This window comes from Gregarina niphandrodes (genome assembly GCF_000223845.1).
Source record: "Gregarina niphandrodes unplaced genomic scaffold scaffold00009, whole genome shotgun sequence".
NCBI classification, from domain to species: Eukaryota; Apicomplexa; class Conoidasida; order Eugregarinorida; family Gregarinidae; genus Gregarina; species Gregarina niphandrodes.
In genome coordinates, this window is record NW_011646046.1 from 200,034 (window position 1) to 220,436 (window position 20,403).

The 20,403-nt window shown below is 54.7% G+C and overlaps 12 protein-coding genes across 12 annotated transcripts; 6 read left to right on the plus strand and 6 right to left on the minus strand.

The window, feature by feature from the left end:
* Window positions 1–78: 78 nt before the first annotated feature.
* On the minus strand, window positions 79–3,735 carry GNI_061110 (leucine rich repeat protein; the record flags this gene model as incomplete). Its single annotated transcript, XM_011136235.1, has 5 exons — window positions 79–2,180; window positions 2,340–2,651; window positions 2,691–3,250; window positions 3,288–3,509; window positions 3,547–3,735. Coding segments are annotated over 5 exons (3,385 nt in total), but the record flags the coding sequence as incomplete, so codon positions are not given.
* An 814-nt stretch (window positions 3,736–4,549) lies between these two features.
* Window positions 4,550–5,281, minus strand: GNI_061120 (hypothetical protein; the record flags this gene model as incomplete). The annotated part of the gene is made up of 1 exon (XM_011136236.1): window positions 4,550–5,281. The coding sequence occupies one exon, from the start codon at window positions 5,279–5,281 to the stop codon at window positions 4,550–4,552; it is 732 nt and encodes a 243-aa protein (XP_011134538.1).
* Window positions 5,282–5,961: 680 nt separating this feature from the next.
* Window positions 5,962–6,708, minus strand: GNI_061130 (hypothetical protein; the record flags this gene model as incomplete). Its single annotated transcript, XM_011136237.1, has 1 exon — window positions 5,962–6,708. The coding sequence occupies one exon, from the start codon at window positions 6,706–6,708 to the stop codon at window positions 5,962–5,964; it is 747 nt and encodes a 248-aa protein (XP_011134539.1).
* A 1,476-nt stretch (window positions 6,709–8,184) lies between these two features.
* GNI_061140 (hypothetical protein) lies at window positions 8,185–8,457 on the plus strand (the record flags this gene model as incomplete). The annotated part of the gene is made up of 1 exon (XM_011136238.1): window positions 8,185–8,457. The coding sequence occupies one exon, from the start codon at window positions 8,185–8,187 to the stop codon at window positions 8,455–8,457; it is 273 nt and encodes a 90-aa protein (XP_011134540.1).
* A 980-nt stretch (window positions 8,458–9,437) lies between these two features.
* GNI_061150 (hypothetical protein) lies at window positions 9,438–9,824 on the minus strand (the record flags this gene model as incomplete). Its single annotated transcript, XM_011136239.1, has 1 exon — window positions 9,438–9,824. One exon carries the CDS (start codon window positions 9,822–9,824, stop codon window positions 9,438–9,440), a length of 387 nt encoding a protein of 128 aa, XP_011134541.1.
* Window positions 9,825–10,618: 794 nt separating this feature from the next.
* GNI_061160 (RNA-directed DNA polymerase) lies at window positions 10,619–11,513 on the plus strand (the record flags this gene model as incomplete). Its single annotated transcript, XM_011136240.1, has 2 exons — window positions 10,619–10,915; window positions 10,938–11,513. 2 exons carry the CDS (start codon window positions 10,619–10,621, stop codon window positions 11,511–11,513), a joined length of 873 nt encoding a protein of 290 aa, XP_011134542.1.
* A 228-nt stretch (window positions 11,514–11,741) lies between these two features.
* On the plus strand, window positions 11,742–11,987 carry GNI_061170 (hypothetical protein; the record flags this gene model as incomplete). Its single annotated transcript, XM_011136241.1, has 2 exons — window positions 11,742–11,835; window positions 11,947–11,987. The coding sequence occupies 2 exons, from the start codon at window positions 11,742–11,744 to the stop codon at window positions 11,985–11,987; spliced, it is 135 nt and encodes a 44-aa protein (XP_011134543.1).
* A 41-nt stretch (window positions 11,988–12,028) lies between these two features.
* Window positions 12,029–13,516, plus strand: GNI_061180 (hypothetical protein; the record flags this gene model as incomplete). The annotated part of the gene is made up of 1 exon (XM_011136242.1): window positions 12,029–13,516. The coding sequence occupies one exon, from the start codon at window positions 12,029–12,031 to the stop codon at window positions 13,514–13,516; it is 1,488 nt and encodes a 495-aa protein (XP_011134544.1).
* Window positions 13,517–13,665: 149 nt separating this feature from the next.
* On the plus strand, window positions 13,666–14,607 carry GNI_061190 (putative Pol protein; the record flags this gene model as incomplete). Its single annotated transcript, XM_011136243.1, has 2 exons — window positions 13,666–14,028; window positions 14,086–14,607. The coding sequence occupies 2 exons, from the start codon at window positions 13,666–13,668 to the stop codon at window positions 14,605–14,607; spliced, it is 885 nt and encodes a 294-aa protein (XP_011134545.1).
* Window positions 14,608–15,395: 788 nt separating this feature from the next.
* On the minus strand, window positions 15,396–15,965 carry GNI_061200 (hypothetical protein; the record flags this gene model as incomplete). The annotated part of the gene is made up of 2 exons (XM_011136244.1): window positions 15,396–15,755; window positions 15,921–15,965. The coding sequence occupies 2 exons, from the start codon at window positions 15,963–15,965 to the stop codon at window positions 15,396–15,398; spliced, it is 405 nt and encodes a 134-aa protein (XP_011134546.1).
* Window positions 15,966–18,354: 2,389 nt separating this feature from the next.
* Window positions 18,355–19,134, plus strand: GNI_061210 (hypothetical protein; the record flags this gene model as incomplete). Its single annotated transcript, XM_011136245.1, has 1 exon — window positions 18,355–19,134. The coding sequence occupies one exon, from the start codon at window positions 18,355–18,357 to the stop codon at window positions 19,132–19,134; it is 780 nt and encodes a 259-aa protein (XP_011134547.1).
* A 425-nt stretch (window positions 19,135–19,559) lies between these two features.
* GNI_061220 (hypothetical protein) lies at window positions 19,560–19,904 on the minus strand (the record flags this gene model as incomplete). Its single annotated transcript, XM_011136246.1, has 1 exon — window positions 19,560–19,904. The coding sequence occupies one exon, from the start codon at window positions 19,902–19,904 to the stop codon at window positions 19,560–19,562; it is 345 nt and encodes a 114-aa protein (XP_011134548.1).
* Window positions 19,905–20,403: the final 499 nt, after the last annotated feature.

Sequence of the window (20,403 nt, forward strand, 5' to 3'; positions counted from 1 at the left end):
CGACCAGTGCCGCGTCCGGCTGCACCCCGTCCACAAGCGCGACCAACTGCCGCAGGTTGTGCGCCCCGTAAAACGTACGCACCGCCTGCGCCACCGCCGGCGCCGGCGCCAAAGTCAACAGTCCCTGCAGCAGCCGCAGAAACTCGTGCACCGCGTACGCCCGCCGCAACTCCGCTTTCGCCTCGTTGGCAATCACACTCGGGTTCACACGTTGCACCGCCCGCACCGGCTCCTCCCGTCGCAACCCCGCCGCGCGCGCCGCATGGAAACGCTGCAGCCAGTGACAAACCACCCACTTCCCCGCAAAACGCCGACGCGACACGTTCGGCGGCGTCTCCGCCGCCACAGACTCGCGCGGCAACTGCTCCACCAACCTCAGCGGGTCCGTACTGCGCGGAATTTCGGGAAACTCGCCCAGCGCCGCCAACCCGCGTCGGTACGCCGCCGCGTCCCGCGCCTGCAACGCCGCCAAATCCACTAACTGACCCTTCAAACGCCCGCCCCAATACTCCACGTGCAACTGCAGCCGCCGCTCCTCTCGCAACTGCTGGCTGCTCAAGGCCGTGGCCAACTGCGCCACGTACCCGTGCACTCGCGCCAGACCGCCGTGACCCACGAAACGTAGCATACTCTCCGTCCGCAAGCGAGCCTCCTCTCCGTCCAGGAACAGCGCCGCGTCTGGCGCCGCACGAGGCCACGGCGCCAGAGCCGCTGCACACAACTCCTGCAGCGAACAGTCCGGAAGCAATTCGTCCTTTGCACCCTGCGCAACGTCCGCCATCCGCGCCAAGACGCGGAAGGCCATTTTCTTCGCTAGCGGGAGACGCGGCCCTCCGAGCAACGTTTCTGCCAACACGTCCAGGTCGCGGCCCGCCCAGCAACGTTCCAGCAACGTAGGCCGGGCCAACAGACTTGTGTGGTCCTCCGCGCGCAACAACCCCGCCAACGCAGGCGCGTGTGCTGCGACCAACCCGCGCAACCGCGGCACGTAACCCGTCTTCCGCACGAGCGTGGCGATGTTCGCACACACGCGCAACCGCTGACACTCGCGCGCGGCCGACTCGAGGGCGGCCCGGCTCTCAATGCACAACCGGTACTTACTCACACACGCCGCTAGCAGCGGCTCCGCGTAGCCCGCCACCCACAGCCGCCCGCACTCGTGCGGCGCCGGAGCCAGCGCGTCGTCAACCACTTTGTTCCAAACGGCAAAGTAAAACTCCAAATGCCGCAACGCAGCCAAGTCCTCGCCGTCCACATCGCCGAACCGCGTGTGCAACGAAATCAACTTGTCCAACTCGCGCCGCCCAAACGCATCCAGTGGGACCAACGACAAACACTCCAGCGAGTGCTCGCGCACACCGGCATCCGGAATCGCACAGGTGTCCAACAGCGCCAACGGCCCGCCCGAACGAGAGAACTGAGCAAACATCGCCGCCGCGTGCTCCACCGCCTGGCTCCGCCGGATGCACGTCAGCGTCAACCGCAACGCCGCCCGGAAGACCGCCTTCAGGTCAGCGGGGCGCAATGTCGCAAAACGCGCCAACTCCGGCGCGACCGGCGTATCCGGCAACCGCCGTGGCGCACGCGTCAGCCAGACCTCGTCCATCGCCGCGGCCGCCGCCACGGAGGGCAACAGGTTCGCCACGTTCGCCTCCGAAAGCAGCGCGAGAAGCCGCGCACATCCGTCGTCCAGAAACAACTTGGCCAAGACATAGTTCACCGTCTCGCGCGCCTCCGCCGCCTCGCTGTCCATAAGCGGCGCGAGGTAGTCAGCCAACCCCTCCAACGCCGCCGTCAGACAACGCACGTTCGGCACGTCTTCGTGCACAATCCGCAGCAACACGTCCTCCAGGCGCAGACTGCGCAACAACTCTTCCCGCGCACCCGACGACTTGACCGACAAACTAACCGCACTCCGGATCACGTCCGCGAGGAACTGCGCGCGACACGGACCCAGGTCACCCGTCGCGGTCGTAGCCAGCGACTCGCGCAGCCACGGAAAGAGGAAGTCCACGTGGAACCGCAGCCCGTAGAAACGCTCTGCGCTGCGCACGTTCGCCCGCGTGCACACACTGTTGATCCGCAGGTGCAGCAGGAACGTGTTCACCAACTCCAAGGCGCCGCTGTAGCAACGCGCCGCGTCGTACACGTCCACCAATCGCGGCTCGAACTTGCGCTCGCTTGCCATCCACGCCACCAACCGCTGGACCTTCGTGTCACCGCGACAACGCTCCAACGCAAACACCGTCTCCGGCGACCGCTCGCACGCAAAGAGCAGCAACAGTGCCGCGCAGGACGTCGTGGACGCAGAGTCCAGCTGCACCAACCGTTCCGCGTACCGACTCAGCGAGAAAGCCAACCAGTCCTCACTCGCCAACGGAACCAGCGCCTCCAACAAGTAATTCGGGTCCTCCAACTCGTCCAACAGCGGCAACGCAATCTCGCTCACCGACGCACTGACCAGCCGCGCACTCTGCACAGACAAGTCGCAAAGCGCCCGCAACGTCGCCGAGACGTCTGCGGCGTAATCCGGAACCGTCATCAGCTTCACGAGACCCTTGACGACCAACGCCGGCTGCTCAGCCAAACAAAACAACTCCACCTCCTTCAACACACCCCGCATGTCACCCGTGAACTCCGACGGGTCCATCCTACAAAGTCGGTGACAGGCAGTGTAGAACTTCTCGTACGCACTACTCCGGTCAGACACCGAGAGGCCGACGTCCTTCAAATACTGCAGCAAATACTCGGACAAATCCCGAGACTCCTCGTACATCAACGTTACCATCGACTCTTCAGCCACGTCGTCGCTGTAGCCCTGCAACAAGCGCTTCTGATAATACTGATCGTAATAGCCAGCACCCCACAAGGATATCCAACCGCCCTGCAAATACCCGCCCTCGTGTAAGTCAAACTCTTCAATCTCCTCGCTATCCACCCACTTCTCGCCGTCCTTGTACCACGTGTCATCACGACGTTCCAGCTCGTCCAAAACCGTCAACGTCGGAATCGCTCGAAGCACGAAGGCTTGATACTCCGGAAAGCCCTTCACCACAGGGTTCTTTGCCAACCGCAGGTCCGCCAAAGCAGGAAACGTTCGGTGAAGTGCTTCCGCTATGGTAACCAGTCCCGAAGGCTGTATGCTGATCTCATTCCGACTCAAATCCAGCTGGGTCAAAGCCGCATGGGGAATCGACGACATGTCGCCCGGATGGAAACTGTCGATGTGATTCGCTTTCAAGCGGAGCGTCTGCGAAAGCAAAATGAAAACTGTGGGCACATCTTACTCGAAGACTCGGTAGTCCATCAAGACTAGGAACACGAGACAGATGGTTATGCGAAACGTCCAGTGAATATAGCCCAGGGATCTCCACAGCGACAGACGTCAACATATTTCCGGAAAGGTTCAGGGAACCCAAACGGGGAAAAGCGATCTGGGCGACACCCCGAGTGAATGTATCGCCGACGTCTTCAATACGATTTCGAGCAACATTCAGTTCTTGAAGATTCTGTAATAATGATTCGTGTCTTTCAGAGGCGCCTAACCTCGGTCTTTAAATGTTCACTGATTTCATTAGGATTTCCGAGAACAGCACTGGTCAGATCAATGAGACTCGTAAGCGAAAATGCTTTTCCTGAAAAATCCAAAGTGGTTGGCGACTCTCGCCACTGAGAGCCCAATTCCTCATCTAAAATGGACGCGGTGAGCCGCTGAGCTCCACCTGACCAGTCCATGCGGCGAAGCACACGCGTGTGCGCAGCACCGAAATTTGTACAGACAAAGACTGTAATAGAGAAACAAGCTAGGGAATCGAGAACAAATTACTTCCTTGAGATTCCTGCCGGTCGGACACTTGGTACCTTTATTCTTACAGAAATTGAGTGCGGGGGCAGTTGGGTTGCAGTCCTGTCGTAGTGAGTTGCTGCAGGGAGCCAGCCTTTTCGCATCGTGGCTCCATCTGTCATCTAGAAACTTCTGGTGTACGTGTTACTTGTGCAGCCAATGAAGCCAACATTTTTAAAAAGCCAACGCAGTTCGGCAAGCTGGACGGTGTTCGACTGGACCTCACAGGGACTCCTGCTTCTTGGTGATCGTCGAGGTGCTCAAGTCTGCCCAGTATAACGGTTGATATGCCGGTTCACTGTGCTTCTAAGCCCTAGTCAGCGCCTCGGCGGATAAAGACTGAGTTCGTCCATGATGATGATGATATTGTCTGACAGCGGTGTAGGTGCCACCAGGATCTTCAAGTGCGGGTGGGAAACTTCCAAAGCGGGAATGTTTGTCTCGCACTGCCGACAAGAATATCTGGCTAGAACCGATTTTCTGTGATTCAGACACACTACCCAATCAACAACCAAATCTACCCTTGAATTCCGTCTAAGTAGAGGGTACTACGTGTCGGGAAGGCAACAGTTTCTACCCCCAAAAAACAGTCTTCGAACCGCCGGCCATCGAAGACCCATATAACCACCTCAATTGCGCACCTGATCATGGGATCTGATCATAGGATCTGATCATAGGATCTGATCATAGGATCTGATCATAGGGTCACGTGGCCGCATGTTCTTCATCGATCAGATTGAAGTTTCGGGGCGGTGCTATCTGAATGCCAGCGGATGCAGCCGTCCGAGGCGATGAGCTGTTCCGTAAGGACTTCTCCACTTGTTCTGCGTAGTTGCTCAGGATTTTCCGAGACAGGTGTATGTCCTCTGCAGTCTCCGGTAGAATTACCTGGGCACTGGGGCTATGCGCTGCGGGGCCGCCAAATCCCGGCCCGCCCGCAGTAAGTGAGTCAAGAATGCGGTCGATGTTCTCCCACTCATCCGCCTCCGTCTTGGTGGTCATCGGGTTATAGACATTGCCCCATGGGCTCACGATCTCTTTGTCAAACGATACCTCTCGACCACCACCGCTCAACTCACCCAGAATGTCATCCCCAATCAACTCCTGCCCCGCCCCCGCTGGCGACGCCCCCGCTGGCGACGCCCCCGCCGGCGGGAGATACCCGGAAATTGAAGATGGGCTAATGGGTGGGGATGCTCCCAACGGAGACCCAAGGGGAATTGTCCCGGAGGGTGGTGCCACCCCAGAAGGCGAAACTGCCCCGTACCCATACGGAAGCGCTCCATATGCACCATACGGAGCTGACCCAGAGGGAGCGGGTAATCCATATCCAGGGAACGGCGGCACTCCACACGCTCCAGGTGGGGCGACCGGCAGGGGTACAAGGCCGACTAAGCCGAACATAGACCTGCCTTCCGCAGACAATACACCCCGCATGCTTAAAAAAAATATTACGGTGATGATGGGCTGTTCCAGAATAATAAAGGTTCTCCACGGCCCCTGAACAGCCGGTCACTCCCACGGCGGGTGGTACGGCCAAGCGACCACTGGGGTCACAACTGACTTCTCCCGGCCGCATGGGTTCTCGAAATTCAGATCGCGGGTGGTGGAATTATTATCTAGGATGACCCCGCTTTGGAAAGCAAGCTGCGGCAATATTTTTCACGCGCGCACGCTGGCGGTGAATTGATCTTGGATTAATCTTGGAGAGCAGCTTGGGGCGGAGCGCCTCCTTGGGTCCAGACATTGGCAACAGGAACTGTGCTGCGCGCTCCTCGGGCCCAGGTGCGCCTTTTGCGTCCTGGTGCTGACCTCGAGGTGCCGTCCACCCAATGTGGCGGGCTAAGACGGCAGAGACACGAACGGTGTGGGTGGTCTGTCGTGGGCGAGCATCGGCTCTTGTCGTGTGCGTGTTGTGTCCACGCGCGCCAGAGTTTTTTTGGAATAAACAGAGGGGATAAAGGTAACTACTTACAATGGTAGCACCAACCATAAGTGGCTACCCCGACCCGCGAGTGACGAGCCGGTGTGAACTGGAAGGTTTTTTGGGGAACTGATATTGAACTGACCGCGATGGAACACAGCACTGGCACGTCGGGCTCCACCATCCAGACAACTCAGTGGCGATCTGCTGTGCGCATCTCCTCATAGGTCCGCACCACGTGGCCCGCCTCCCACACACCAAGTGAGAGACGACGCGCTGCAGTGAGTCGCCTAACAGCCCTGACCTTACCTAGTGCGATTTCCGCCTGTTGCCAGTCGGTTGGGTCCGGGCGCACCTCCGGTCTGTACCACGCAACACCGCACGTGCGGTCCCCGTTATTGACGGCGCATCGGACGACAGCTGCCAAGCCGAACTTGAGGTCTTCAATTCGCGCAGCATTTGTCACAGTATCTAATTCTGGCTCTCCATTGTAAGCGGTCGCCACTCGCTCCATCCAATCACTCAAACGGTCCTTCAGCTCACCCTTCAACTTGCACGTCTTCCGTTTTGCTACTTGTGCGAAAGCATGCATGCATCCATGTAGGCATATCAACACGTTCCAACAAAAGTCCGTCTTAGCATTAAATTCGTCGTGTATTTCTCTCAACTCCTCAGCGGACAGGTCAATGTACCTTACGTTCTTCACGTTCTTCAGCCCTATTATCAAATCCGGCATGTCTTTGAGGATCCTACAAGCGTCAACCACCAGTTTGGCAGGGTGGTCGTTTGAGGACTTGGCAGCGTCGGCCGGCAGAGCCAACGACTCAAAGGTCTTCACCATATCCACCTGCCTACCACTCACGTCCATTGTCAGCATCACCCTTGCCAGAGCATGATTCGTGCCTCCGCTCAGAACTTCCACACCACGCGAACACTTCATTAAAAAGACTAATGAGAAATTTTCCGGAAGGGGGGGGGGGGGGAGAGCTGTACCTTATACGAAGAGCTGTATTGCCTTTTGCAGCGCATTCGAAGGATGTGTGGGCGCGCGTGTTGGCGGATGAGCATATTGATGCAGAGCAAGATCCCACTCAACAGGGTTGCCGATGATTTCGCGGACCTAGAGGACCTGTTGCTAGAGGACCTGTTGCAGTGGATGATGACGAAGAGCAAGACAAGCCAGAAACTAAGCATGAAGGGCGACGAAAGAGCTTATTCTGCGGCAGCTGGCGAGAGAGTGACCTCGGGGACGCGACGGAAAAGCGGATGGGATCAGAGTTTGGAGCGTCAAGGTGATGAGTCGGTTGAATGCTTCAGGTGTCACAAGAAAGGCCACAGGACTAATGCCTGCCAGACGAAGAACTTAGAGTGTAGCAAGTGCCACAAGAGAGGTCACGAGGCAAAGGATTGTCGAGTGCGGGTGTTTGACAGCAAGTATGGCGGCCTCGGAATCAATCGGCGGAGAAGGACAATCAGCTGATCATTAGCGCACCGACGCTGAACTCCAGCAAGGCCCTTTACGACGCGTGTTTAGAAGCGCCAACGAAAATTAATCAGCTGGAAGAGAAGAAGCGCACAGTCGACAAGCAACGCCGAAAAACAAGTGCTCCACCAGACGCGGTAATGGATAGTGGAAGTGGCCAAGTTTGAGACAAGTTAGGAGCTGCGAGGGTCACGAAGGGAGTGATGCTGAACGGGCGCAACAATGTCTATCGTGAGTACCGACCTCGCTCGTCACGTGGGGCTAGAGGAGGGTGGCGCTCCTGCCATCAGAGGCTTGTTTACCAGGAAGCAAGTGGCGTTATTCAAGGCGACGTTGGCAGAAGACCGCCGGGTGGAGACTGCTATAAGGTTAACTCGGTTTCGCAAGTGGAGGAGGAGAGGTCAGACGAAGACTTGTTGGCAAGTGCAAACGAGCTGGTAACGGGTATGACGTCCCATCTAGACGTTCCCGTCAGAGAGAGGCCTCGGGACTCGTTGCAGAAACACTCGAAGTGTTGGTTACGACCAAGAAGACGGCATAGCGTAGAGTTCGAAGTGCACGGGAAGCCGCTGAAGCACGCGTTGAGGCCGCTATGGCCGAAATTGCGAACTAGATAAGCGGATAGACGACATGTTGAGCATGGGCGTAATACAACCTAGTAATTCGTCGTGGGGAGCGAGGCCGGTGTTTGCACGCAAGAAAACGGGTGAGTGGAGAATCTACCGAACGTTAAACAAAGGGATGACCTTAAGGGGCTGCCCGATACCTTTGCTTTGGGAGCACCTACAACTGGCGGTCGGTCACAAGTATTACGGGTGTCTAGACTGTAATCCGGGGGGCAGAAAGTCGACAGTTTGCTGCGTTTGTGTCCCATAGGGGCACATTTGAGTACACCGCGGTGTTAAGAATTCACCTATCCTATTTCAGCGGGTGATGGATCGCGTCTTTGAAAGGGAGCTGAGGGCGTTTTTATGTTCTGTAACTTACCTCGAAAGACACTTTCCTCGGTTCGCAAGTGGAGTTGCCGCCGACTTGCTCAAGCAGAAGGCCGAGTTCGTTTGGAATGAGGAACGGGAACAGGAATTTCAGAGCATCAAGAGGTCCGTGACTGGGCGTGTGTTGCTCGCAGCGCCGGCAGATGTTGGAGAGTTCGTACTCACATCCGACCTCAGTGATGCAGCGACTGGTGCTATGATACGTTGGTAGACCGTATGCAGTTGAACCCGGAGTTAACAACTGCGTGCTGTGCAGAGAAAGGACAAGACCAGGGCATGCCGGTGCCTCTGATTGAAAGGTTGAAGAGGTTAGCTGAAGAAGACGAAAGTGCGCAGAAGCACATCCATAGAACACCGAATGGGCTGTGGGTGAGGAATCACACTGGTAGAGTTTATGTGCCGATGGTCATCATTATGGACGAGTTAGAGGACATCTCAGGATAAAAATGATGTTGAGGCTAGTCAGCAAAATACTTTTGGTGGTCGGGCATAACGAAGGACGTGGAGGACTCCTGTCGAGGCTGTTTACTCTGTCGTCGTTTGTTTAGCGCACCAGTGGCTGTGTCGAAGCCAGGGACCCTGCAGAGACTGTTTCATAAGTGAGTTTCACTGGATTTGATTGGGGAATTTGGTTGGGCCGAGGACTGTTGCTGGAGAAGTTTACTATCTGGTAGTGGTCATGCAACTCGCTTCGTGGTGGCTGCAGTGGTTACTGACAAGAGAGCGTTCGCCCACGGTGGCCGGAGTGAGACTCGTTAACACCGTTACTTTGTGGTTGGTACGGAGCCGTCACATGCAGCCTATACTTCCCACACTTCCAAATCAGGTCGAAGAACTCTCCCTTGAACTTAGCACTTCCGTCAGTCAACACGGCTACCGGCGCTCCGAAGTATCTATACCAACAGTATCTGAACACCGGTTGAGGCCTGGGGCCAAAGACAGCTTTGTAGTGCGCGAAGGTTATAAGCTTCTTGAGCTCGTCCCCGAGTTGGCAGTCGCATATTTCACAGCCAGCTCTGCTTGTCCCAGGTCATCGTCCATTCGTACATATATCGTTTTGAGGCATTGATTGCCTCATGACCTGGTAGTCGGGTTGCCCGCCGAGTAGCGCAGTGTATGGTTTTTTGTGGCTGCTTAAAACCGATTAGTACACGTCGCGGTTTGAACGAAAAAAGTCAAAAGAATGGTCGGTTAGGGAAATGGGAACGAGACCTCGTCTCCTGTTTCAGCGTCCCGAGCAACGAAAATTTTGTCGTAGGTCTTAGCAAGGGATTCGAGGGAGTCTGGTAGTGGTTTAACCAAACGCATAGGGATGATGTTCTGTACGGATGCGAGGTCACCGTACTCGTCCACCCAGCGTCGGACGTACTCTTGTTGCTGTGTGGATAGGCCGCATGAGACGGGTTGTTCCCTGGCCACCACGTTGAGCGTCCAAAGGAATTTAGTGATGGTCCCCAAAACACATGTCTCAATAAACTCGCTGGATAACATCATTTTCGCGAGTGGTTCTAGCACGTCGGGAGACTCGGAGTAGGTCTGACCGGGTCGTGCCATCTCGGCATCCGGCAACGCATCCATGACCAGCAAACCGCGCAGCAACGCTCGGGCGGACGACCCTAGCTCGCAAAGGTCCTTCTCTTGAATGAATCTAGTCCGAATAATCCTTGCCCCGTTGACCCAACAAGAAGAATCCGTTGTCGGGCACCCCATACTTAGGGGGAACCCCAGTCCCGACAACCAGATAGCTCTTGAAGGAGAATTTGGACAGGCGTTCAAACACTTCATTTTATTATGTCCCGAGAGGAATAAATAATTCTTCCGTTCCTCAAAGGCCGCGAGACCAGAACCTCGCGTAAAAAAGGTACTGCCAAGGATTCTCCTGAAATGGGAGAATCGCTAGTGCTGTTTCTCGTCTGAGTTAGTCCCAGTTCGAACGTCCTTTTGGGACATAAAAGACGTCGGGCATATTTGGGAGAACGCGCGCGCGTTTGCAGCGTAATGTGTCAGAAGTGAAAGCTGGCGCCATCCCCCCCCCCCCGGCGTTTTTTTTGGGAGAGCGAGGGCGATAACCAAAAGAACAGTAAAGACGTTAAAAGGAGAACTAATAAAGGGTGACATGGACTTCGGAAAGTGAGTGTGAACATATTATCTGGCGACAGCTACTGGATCCCCGATACAGGGGCAGAGGTTAGCATCATTGGACAAGGACTTAACCCCCGTCCAGCAGAGGGGAGTCCCCTCCGGTTAACCTTCGCCGACGGGAACACGAGGAGTGCACCACATGAGGCAAAATCGAGGTTAACGTGAGGGGCGGTGAGAAGCAGGAAGTAGTGGGGGTAGTGGTACGGGGCACCGGCCAGCTCATATTGGGAATGCCTTACCTGGAGGGGAACGAGGCAGTAATAGACATCCAAGGACGACGGATATTAGTGGACGAAAAATGGCATAATCTAGTTAGGGTCAACGGGGCCGTGGACAGGATACAGGTACGGATGGTGGATCCGGTATTGGAGGAAGCCCTGCGGAAGTGTGACGTCAACGAAATCGACAAGTCGGAGTTGAGGAAGGTCCTCACGAAGTTCGAGGACTTGTGGAAAGGAGACGAGATAGGGCGGACAACGGTGATAGAGCACCGGTGCGACCCCTCGATCCGGTGCTCTATCGCCGTTGTCCGCCCTATCTCGTCTCGAGGCCGATTGCGTGCCGCACCCGCAGGTCTACGGATCAGCAAAAGGCGGTTATAGAGAAGGAGGTAGCGGATATGATCCAGAAGGGAGTGGTCTGACCAAGCTTCAGTCCGTACGGGTCGGGGGTTGTGCTAGTGAAGAAGAAGACTGGCGAGTGGCGGTTCTGTGTGGATTAGCGGCCGTTGAACGAGGTGACAGTACGGGACGAGTACCGAGGATAGATGACTTGTTGCGCGCGGTGAGAGGTTCGCGGTGGTTCATCGCAATGGACCTGCGAGTCGGGTACTGGCAAGTAGCCATGAGGGCAGAGGACATTCCGAAGACGGAATTTAGGACACCCTCAGGACTATACGAGTTTGTCGTGATGCCGTTCGGCCTAGTGAACGCTCCGGCGACGTTCCAAAGGATGGTGGAGAGCCTCTTCGGGGACCTCTACTGGAACGGGGTACTCGTGTACCTGGATGACATCCTAATCCACGCAGCGACCCTAGAGGAAGTATTTGTGAAGTTGGAAGAGGTGCTGAAGAGACTCCGAGCAAGTGGTCTGAAGCTCCGGTTCGTTCTTACCGGAACAGGTTGAGTACCTCGGGCACACGATTACCGAGGGTAGAATAGCCCCCCAGCCACGGAAGATGGAAGCAATAGACGCCCTACAGCCACCTCGGGACGTAAAAGGGCTACGACAAGCCTTCGGGATCGCCGGGTACTACAGGAACTTCATTCCGAACTACGCCGAAGTGACGCAGCCGCTCACGAAACTCATGAGAAGAACGGAGCCCTACGCATGGGGGATGGAGCAGCATGGGGGATGGAGCAGCAGCGGGCATTCGACGCAGTGAACGAAGGGTTAAAGGACGCGGCGTTGTGCAACGACTACGCCAGCGGGGAACTAGTTAAGAGAAGTATGGCAGCGAATAGAAGAGGATCAGCGAACTCGAAGGACTTGGAAGCACTGGATTGTCGATTCCGACGTCCTGCTTCCCCCCGAGGACACATAGTTGTTAGGTTTTTAGGGTTTGTTTTTGGAGAGAGTAAACAAATCAAGCACTGTTAGGGGGTGCCACTGACGTTTTGCCTGATCCTACTGCAGAAGAGATGGCAGTGCTGGATGTTGGCGCTGTGCAACGAGCAAAGATTGACACCGAGCAGGAAGACGACGACCAAACTGAATATCAAGGAGCGGCGTTCCAAACATCCAGGGAGACCATAACTAAGGACAAGCCATCTTCAAAAGCAGTCGATCGTCAAGAAGCAGCGACAAACCAAGTGCCCAGCAGCCGCACTGATGAACTGTCTGCCATTGATAAAGCCATCTCGGTGTTGGCGGCGACAACCTGCGGAGATAGTACCGTAGAAGAAGTGACAAAGTTATACTATCGCGGGTCTGCCGGACGGTTCCAATCGTGGATTACTCTGTGTGAAGGTCTTCCGCTAGCGGAAATCATCCAAGCGGTTCCACAGCCAGACATCTCCGGATCAATCGACCTCGCGACCGTCATATTCAGAACGTCGCAAAAAGATGTGAAGTACGGATTGTCAGTAAAGCAAATTTCAAACATGGGGCTGTCTACTTTCGATAGCCAAGTAGTGTATCGTGTCCTGGAGAGGGACAACACGTTTATAGTAAAAACGCAAGTGCCGCCTACTCCAGACTCTGCCAAGATTGACCCCGCAGAAGCAGCATTGGGTGTGACGATTATATCCATAACGTATTGCCACACAGGAACCACCCCGATAATGTCGACCATGCGTGACTCACAGGAAATGTTCTTGCCAAACGCAGCAAAAAGATTGGCCGGTGGACGCGACAATGACAGGATCAAGCAGATCACCACCATGATCCCTTGCACAGGCCCCCATCCTTTTGCAATGTTGGCAGTGCTGGACTGCCCAGCGGCGATAGCTGGTAGACTCACTAAACAGATGGCCGGGCACAAATGGGCGAATGTCATTGATAGGGTTGATGACGGTATGATCTTGCTTGGAGGTGTGCATCCCAACCTCGGAAAGCTTCTACAGTGGCTCAGCACCCACAGGAGCTTTTACTTTCACCCTCACTTTGCGGAAAACAGTGGGTTTCCGCAGTCGGACATACCTCTCAGAATAAGGCTGCTCGGGTTAGCTCTGATGACTGTGGAGGGAGTGTATGAGATAGCTGACAACACGTTTGACATCACCGAATCCGGGATGAGAGTTGCTGAAGGTTGTTTGAATCGAAAGAAGAAATCGGCTCCTTCGAAAGCTGACCTCGATCGACTGGTGTCCCATAGACACTGGCAAAGAGATGTATTGAGAACTGGGAGACACATGTGTGCTGAAGACACCATACAGTTGATCTTAGGTATGGAAGCTAAGTATCTGTGCAGAGAGATTTGTAGAGAGGACAAGTCTCAGCTGGCGTTGGCCAGAGGGGTATCCAACTATCCTGCCTGCGTAAGGGACCGTGGGACGACCGCAAGTGCCGAGTTCTCAAAAGCCAAAGTTCCGTCGTCAAAAGAGGACAAGCTGCTCGACACACCGCAACTTGCTAGAATCATGAAGGCGAGGGCCATGGGAAGCACGGGCGGAAGCGTGGATGGGTGAGAAGATCTATTACAAAAAAAAAAAAGGAAAAAAAAAGGGGCCTTGATTGTGCAAGACAATCTATTGATGTCCTTCCGTTCAGTGAAAGACTAAACGTGAACAACCTACCTGTATATCACGGAAGACTACCAACGACAACTAAACAACTGATGATCTATCGAAAATGGCGCGACGATCTATTGAACCAAGGCAAGATTACGAAGCTAAACCACAAACCTAACTTTACACTACACGCGCGTATCGTTAACGAACGCGTAACTCATGACTGTCGCCCACTGCTACCATTCATTACCACAGACGGCGGATTCCCTAACATTCAAAGTTGCTGGCCCATAGTGGCATGGGCGGCGCAGCAAGCGTATCTAGCCAAGATCGATCTGACCAAAGCATTCCATTCAATACCGCTAGCCTCCGACCAAGTCGGGGCGTACGCATTCCAGATCGACGGCCAATACTATGCTTATACGACAATGCCAATGGGAGCTACCAATGCCCCCAAACACTTTCATGCTGTAATGGGAAAGATACTAGCCAAATTACCATTCGCCAACGACATTAGATAGTACCAGGATGACATTTTCATCTCTGCCACTAACTCAAAGCAACTACGCCAGCGTTACCAGAAAGCCATAGACTACCTAATCAAATGCAACTTCCAAGTCAACAAACTCAAATCCCAGCTTAATTGTACAGACCTACTAGGGTATACTTTAAACAACCACCAACTGTCAATACCAGAACAGAAATGGAAACGAATAGAGGAACTACTCAACTCAAACAATCTAGATCTAATCAAAAGAGCTGCCCAAACGCTCTCCTACTACAAACACACACTATCCGAAAGCCAACAATTTACCATACGCAAACTACTAACTAACAAGGTTAAAGACTCAGACATTTTGACCGTATACACTAAAGCTTTGGCTGTTAAACCTAAGAAGACCTTCTCCGCATCAGCCGGGGAACCACTCAAACTATACCTAGACTCCTCGAACACAGCTGCGGGACTTGTACTCAAACAAGCAGACAACATACTACTAACTGCCTCAATACCGTTACCCGCAGTACACAACTACGCCAACTCAAGGTGAACAGAATGGTTGGCGGAATGACAAGAGGAGGTATGTCCGCTGCTGGACACGAGGTGACATGGACCTCGGAAAGCGTGCGTTAAGAAACGAGCGCATCACTGGGGAGAGACGTTTTTTACAGGGGTTGAAACCAGGGACCCCAGAAAATGCTACCAACCCAAAGAGATCTCCCTCCTTCCTACAAGGCCTCTCCCAGTGGCGGAGAGCCCAACAAACCTACGCCGGAGTTCTTCCCCAGTGGCGGGAAGAAATTTCGGAACATATTAATATCTGTTCCCGGCCATTTGCGGTGGGAAGTTCGTATTGGGGGTTAATGTCTGTAGTATTGATTTGGTTAAAAGATGTTCCCGTCTTTGTCACACACACGCGCGTGTTTGTATTCCGTCCTCAAGCTCTGCCATGTCCCAAAAGTGGGGAAGACGTACGAAAGAACGACCTTCAGCTTTTTGCGGCTCAGATTCAATAATGTCCGGTTTACGGATTATTCCCTGGCAGTAGTAGCTCGGATGACGTGCGCCGCGCGGCGCGCAGAACAATCTCGATTCATCCCGGTTCCCTCACTGTGTCCTCGTCACTGACCGTCCAGCAACTACCGCCAGTGAGTTGTCAGTCAGAGGTTGAATGTTGGAAGTGCCGAAATTAGTTCCCCCGTCCCCCGTAACAATCGATTCTGCATTGGCCCGACACAACGGCCGAGCAGCTATGACCAACTCGACGGCCCACCCCTCGTCCTAAGCAGACGTGGTTGTTATCGCTGGTCGCAACCCGGTCGCAGCAGCCATGGGCCCCTACTTAGACTGGGTTATGTCGCCGGCGGGTAATCTGTGCAGCTCAAGAGCTCTGACCAGAGCGTTCATAAAATCCATGGAAGTCCTCGTTTGGTTACCCGGCGCCGCCAACCCGCGTCCGTACGCCGCCGCGTCCCGCCCCGGCAAGTCCACCAACTGCCCCTTCGAACCACGATACTCAACGTACGGCAGCGGGGCGGAAGTCTGAAACGCATCATCACAACAGTCAGATGGATTAGTCGTAAAGATGTTTACTTTCAGCCCACACCCAAAGTGGTTCTCCATCTGACCACCCCAGTAGAAGGGGGTGACAACTACTGTCAAGCGGAGTGTCACCTGTGCTCGACAGAGGAAGACTCGCTGCCAAAGAGAATGAGAGTTCTGAGAGGGTTCTGGGCCCCGGGAATGTGATGATACTCAGCCCTGTACATAGCTCTAATTCTCGCTGCATACACTGCCAAGTCGTTCCTCGGCGCGCGCGTCACATCGTCTTAACGCGTGCCAGGGTCGTAAATTGTCCGTTACGATCGTTATCCTCGCGTCCTTGGCGTGTGCGAACGGGATCGCCATGTCTACATCAGTCCTTTCAGTCGCCGGCGAGTTTCTTCTGCCTTGTCCTCTGGTATACGTAATGTCGTTGGCGCAAAACGGTATCCCAATATTACTAGATCATCCGCCATGTTCATTGAACGCCGGTAACGATACGGGATTTACTCCCCGAGTCGGCGTGAGGGGTATGACGTCTCCGGCTGCACGCTACACTGCCTGGTAGCTCACATCAGTTCGCAGCGCGTGGGGCACTACCACCGGGTCGGAGCTGACGTGCTGCCCTACACGAAGGACGATTGGGCGAAGGCGTTCCACCAGGCCTTGAGGTCGTGGCGCAGATCACTTCTCGGAGCTCTGCGGAAGTTGTCGCCGCTGAGTGAGCGAGGAGCCCCTCCTGTGTTGGCGGCTATGAGGTGGCCCATGGAGAGATCGGACGCGGTCCGGGATCGCTCTGCCAAGGGCTCGAAGGGGTGTGGAGTTGCGGTCGTAGTGGCCACCAGAAGAAGGCTTGTCCGAGTCAAGACAACAAGTGCTGGAATTGCGGTCGAAACGGTCACTGGTTGGTACGGTGTAAAGTATCCCAAAGTAAAAAGCTGGCGCACCCACCCTAGGACGTAACAGGCATCGAACTTTTTTTGTGGTTTAGATGGGGCCTTTTGGGGAGTACGCAGAAGAGGGGTAAAAACCTTTTTGACAGAGATAGAGAAGCAAGCGAAGATAGCAGCAACGGACTTAAGCGCGTTTACATATTACTTGGCGACAGCTGCTGGATCCGCCCGAGCGTGGGCGGATCTATGGACCGACGTACTGACATGGTAGGTGCCGGCAGTTGGCCACGTAGGGCCAACTGAAGAAGGCCTACAAATGGGTGAAGAGTGGTCTTCATCCAGTAGAGCAAAGCAGGGTACCAGTTGAGGGGCCGGCGACTAGGGCGGTGGAAGGAACCGTTACGGCACGCACCGCCAGCTGATGGACCACCTACAGTACGTCTGACCCAGTGCCAACAGTGCGGCGAATGGGTCAGCCCAAACCATCGCTGCTGGATCTCAAGAACGAAATGCAAGTGCTACCAGTAAGGGCAGCCAAAACACTTGGCCCGGGTATGCACGGACTAGACGGTTGGGCGCAGTAACAGTTGAGGACGTCCGAGACGTCACGGTTCCATGTAACGAGGTCGAGAAGCCGTGGTGTAGAGCCGCAGATCAAGAGTAGAGGCGAAGTACCACCTGCGGCATGACGAAGCTACGCAGCACGACCAAATAAGACCCCCCTTGGAGCTAGAACCAGGAGTAGCGAAACAGGACGGCACGACAGTAGTCCAACGAGACACCGGCTTGTTTACCAGGAAGCGTTATTCAAGGCGACGTTGGCTACCAGAGACCGTCGGGTGGATACTGTGCTAATCTCTAGCGAGGAGCTAAAGGGCGATGAGTTGATACTGAGGTCGCAACTGGGTGGGCACCCGACTGCTCAACCTCCCTGCGCCCCCGACAAAACAAGACTTCGTCAAAGCATACACCGAGGAGGGGAACCCCAACTTATACAACGGTCTATGGTTGGATCCATCTCAGGACGAAGAAGATCTACGTCCCCGGCCAGTTGCGCATAGGACTGGTCATCGCATTCCACTTCGTTCCGAGCGGCCACCTGGGAGTTGTCAAGACCCGCAAGGGGATACAACCTCTATACTACTGGCCCGACTGCGACCACAAAAAAATTATCAGAGAGTGCCTCGTCTGCGCGAGACTGCCGACAGCGACGCTGGGAAAGGCAGCCGCCATGGACGTCGTATCACCGACCACGTGGGACCAATACACGCGGGAGACGATTTCGGCCATCATATATCGGGTTTTCGACTGGAATATCCTCGTCGGAATATCCTCGTCATCAAGGACCACGCGACCCGACATATGATGATCGTTCCAACATTGAATTCAGCTTCCGAGGAGCCTTCCGCGCAAGGGTAACGTACCAGCTGGGATGTAAGCACTAGACCGCCGCGCCGTACCTACAAGCAGGAGATATCGTGGTGGTGTTCGCCGACCCAGGCAAGCTCCAAATTCCATCTGAGATAGGAGGGGCGTGAGCCGTCCAGAAACAAAACGATCTCAGAAGAAATGTCTAAACACATCTTGATCACACAACTCACTCCCATGACTAATACCCACAAATGGAAGGACAACTGCCGAACAGCACGGCCATCAACAGCAACGTGATGCCGAACCCAGGGACAAGGGCAGCCCTGCTGCCCCGACACCCCTGCTGCCCCGACACCCCAACCCACCATGGACTACTCACATAGCCAACGGCAGTCTTTCTCCCCCTGTTTGTCCCCCCCTGTGAAATTCTGGCACACAAGGACACAACACGGCAAACCCCTCGCCCCAAAAAAAAAGGTCCGAATTTATCAATGCAGTGTTCGCGTGGTGTGAAAGTTCTGAGCGGAGCCAAGACTCAAGCGCTAGCAAGGGTGATGATAACCATGGACGTGAGTGGTGAGAATGTGGATATGGTGAAGGCCTTTGAGTCGTTGGCTCTGCCGGACGACGCTGCCAAGCCCTCGGACGACCACCCAGCCAGACTGGTAGTTGAAGCTTGTAGAATCCTCAAAGACATGCCGGATATGGTAATAGGGCTGAAGAACGTGGGGTACGTTGACCTATCCGCTGAGGAGCTGAAAGAAGTGCACAACGAATTTAATGCTAACAATGATTTTTGTTGGAACGTGTTGATATCTCTACATGGATGCCTGTGTGCTTTTGCACAAGTAGCAAAACGGAAGTCGTGCGAGTTGAAGGATGAGCTGAAGGACCGATTGAATGATTGGGTTGAGCGAGTGGCAATTGCTTATTATGAAAACAAGATAGTACCAGAAGCACAATTTGAGACGAACGCTGCGAGAATCGAAGACCTCGAGTTCGGCTTTTCAGTTGTCACTCGATGCGCCATCAATGGGGGGGATCGCACGAGCAGCGTGGCGTGGTACAGACCGGGGGTGTGTCCAGACGCAGCCGCCTGGACGAAGGCGAAAACCGCACTAAGCGAGATCGAGGCTGTTAAGCGACCCACTGTAGCACGTCGTTCGGAAAATTGTGTGTGGGAAGCGGCTCATCTGGGGCAGACCTATGAGGAGATGCGCGTCCTGGACGAATTGACAAGGGTTTGTATGGGCAACTCGACGCCTGTATAAAAAAAAAATCGTTTTTGCGGAGAAGGGAATCGAACCGACGTGGCGTTGTTCGAATGCCTAAGGCCTATCTGAAGGCATAACTCGACCTGCCTTAAGGTGACACGACCCCCATTGCAGAGGTCGTCGACAGGTAGGCAGGTGCTATTCGTGCTGGTAGTTGGCCGCATCCTGAAGGGTCAACTGAAGAAGGCCGCTTCCAAGGCCGGGAACCAACGCTCGCGAGTGGGTGCGGCCGTTATTGAGGAAGAGCGTAGCGTTGGCATACTAGGTTGATAATACTAATGAAGTACTACATAACACGCCCCTACTACCATCAAGCACAAATTGCAACCCTGTCGTTAGGCGAGTGTCTGACACACCCTTGCGGGTTATGGTAACAGTTGTCGTAAGCGTAGGAGGAAGGTCGTGCGGGATGTCCCTCGTTGTCAACAGCCGAGAGTGCCGACGCTGATAGGGCCCAAGATTTTGTCGTAGGTCTTAGCAAGGAATTCGAGGGAGTCTGGTATTGGTTTAACCAAACGCATAGGGATGATGTTCTGTACGGATGCGAGGTCACCGTACTCGTCCACCCAGCGTCGGACGTACTCTTGTTGCTGTGTGGATAGGCCGCATGAGAGGGGGTGTTCCCTGGCCACCATGTTGAGCGTCATTAGGAATTTAGCAATGGTCCCCAAGACACAGGACTCAATAAGCTCGCTGGACAGTATCAATTTCGCGAACGGTTCTAGCACGTCGAGAGACTCGGAGTAGGTCTGACCGGGTCGTGCCATCTCGGCATCCGGCTACACATCCATGACCAGCAAACCGTTCAGCAGCGCTTTAGTGTACTTACTGAACTCGGTTAAGGGCTTCTCTTGAATGAATCTAGTCCGAAAAATCCGTGCCCCGTTGACCCAATAAGAAGGAATTGAATCCGTTGTCGGGGACCGCATACTTAGGGGGGGGACCGCATACTTAGAGGGAACCCCAGTCCCGACAACCAGATTAGCAGGGCGAGCTCTTGAAGGAGAATTTGGCCGGCATTCAAACACCTCATTTTATAATCCCCTAGCAGCGCCAAAAAGAAAACGCGATCAGGCCGGCACTTCGGTTGTCGTGGCGCGTCCTACGGCGGTTCAACCCGGTTCCCTCACTGTGCGCTAGCTCTACTCGTCGTTCACAACATCGGGCCCTCGTTTCGGGTCCCGTTTCTTGTCAGTCAAGCCCTTCGCGCCAGTCTCGGCGGGCCTATCTGCTTACGGTCGACCGGTCCTCCCAGTCCCGCCCAGT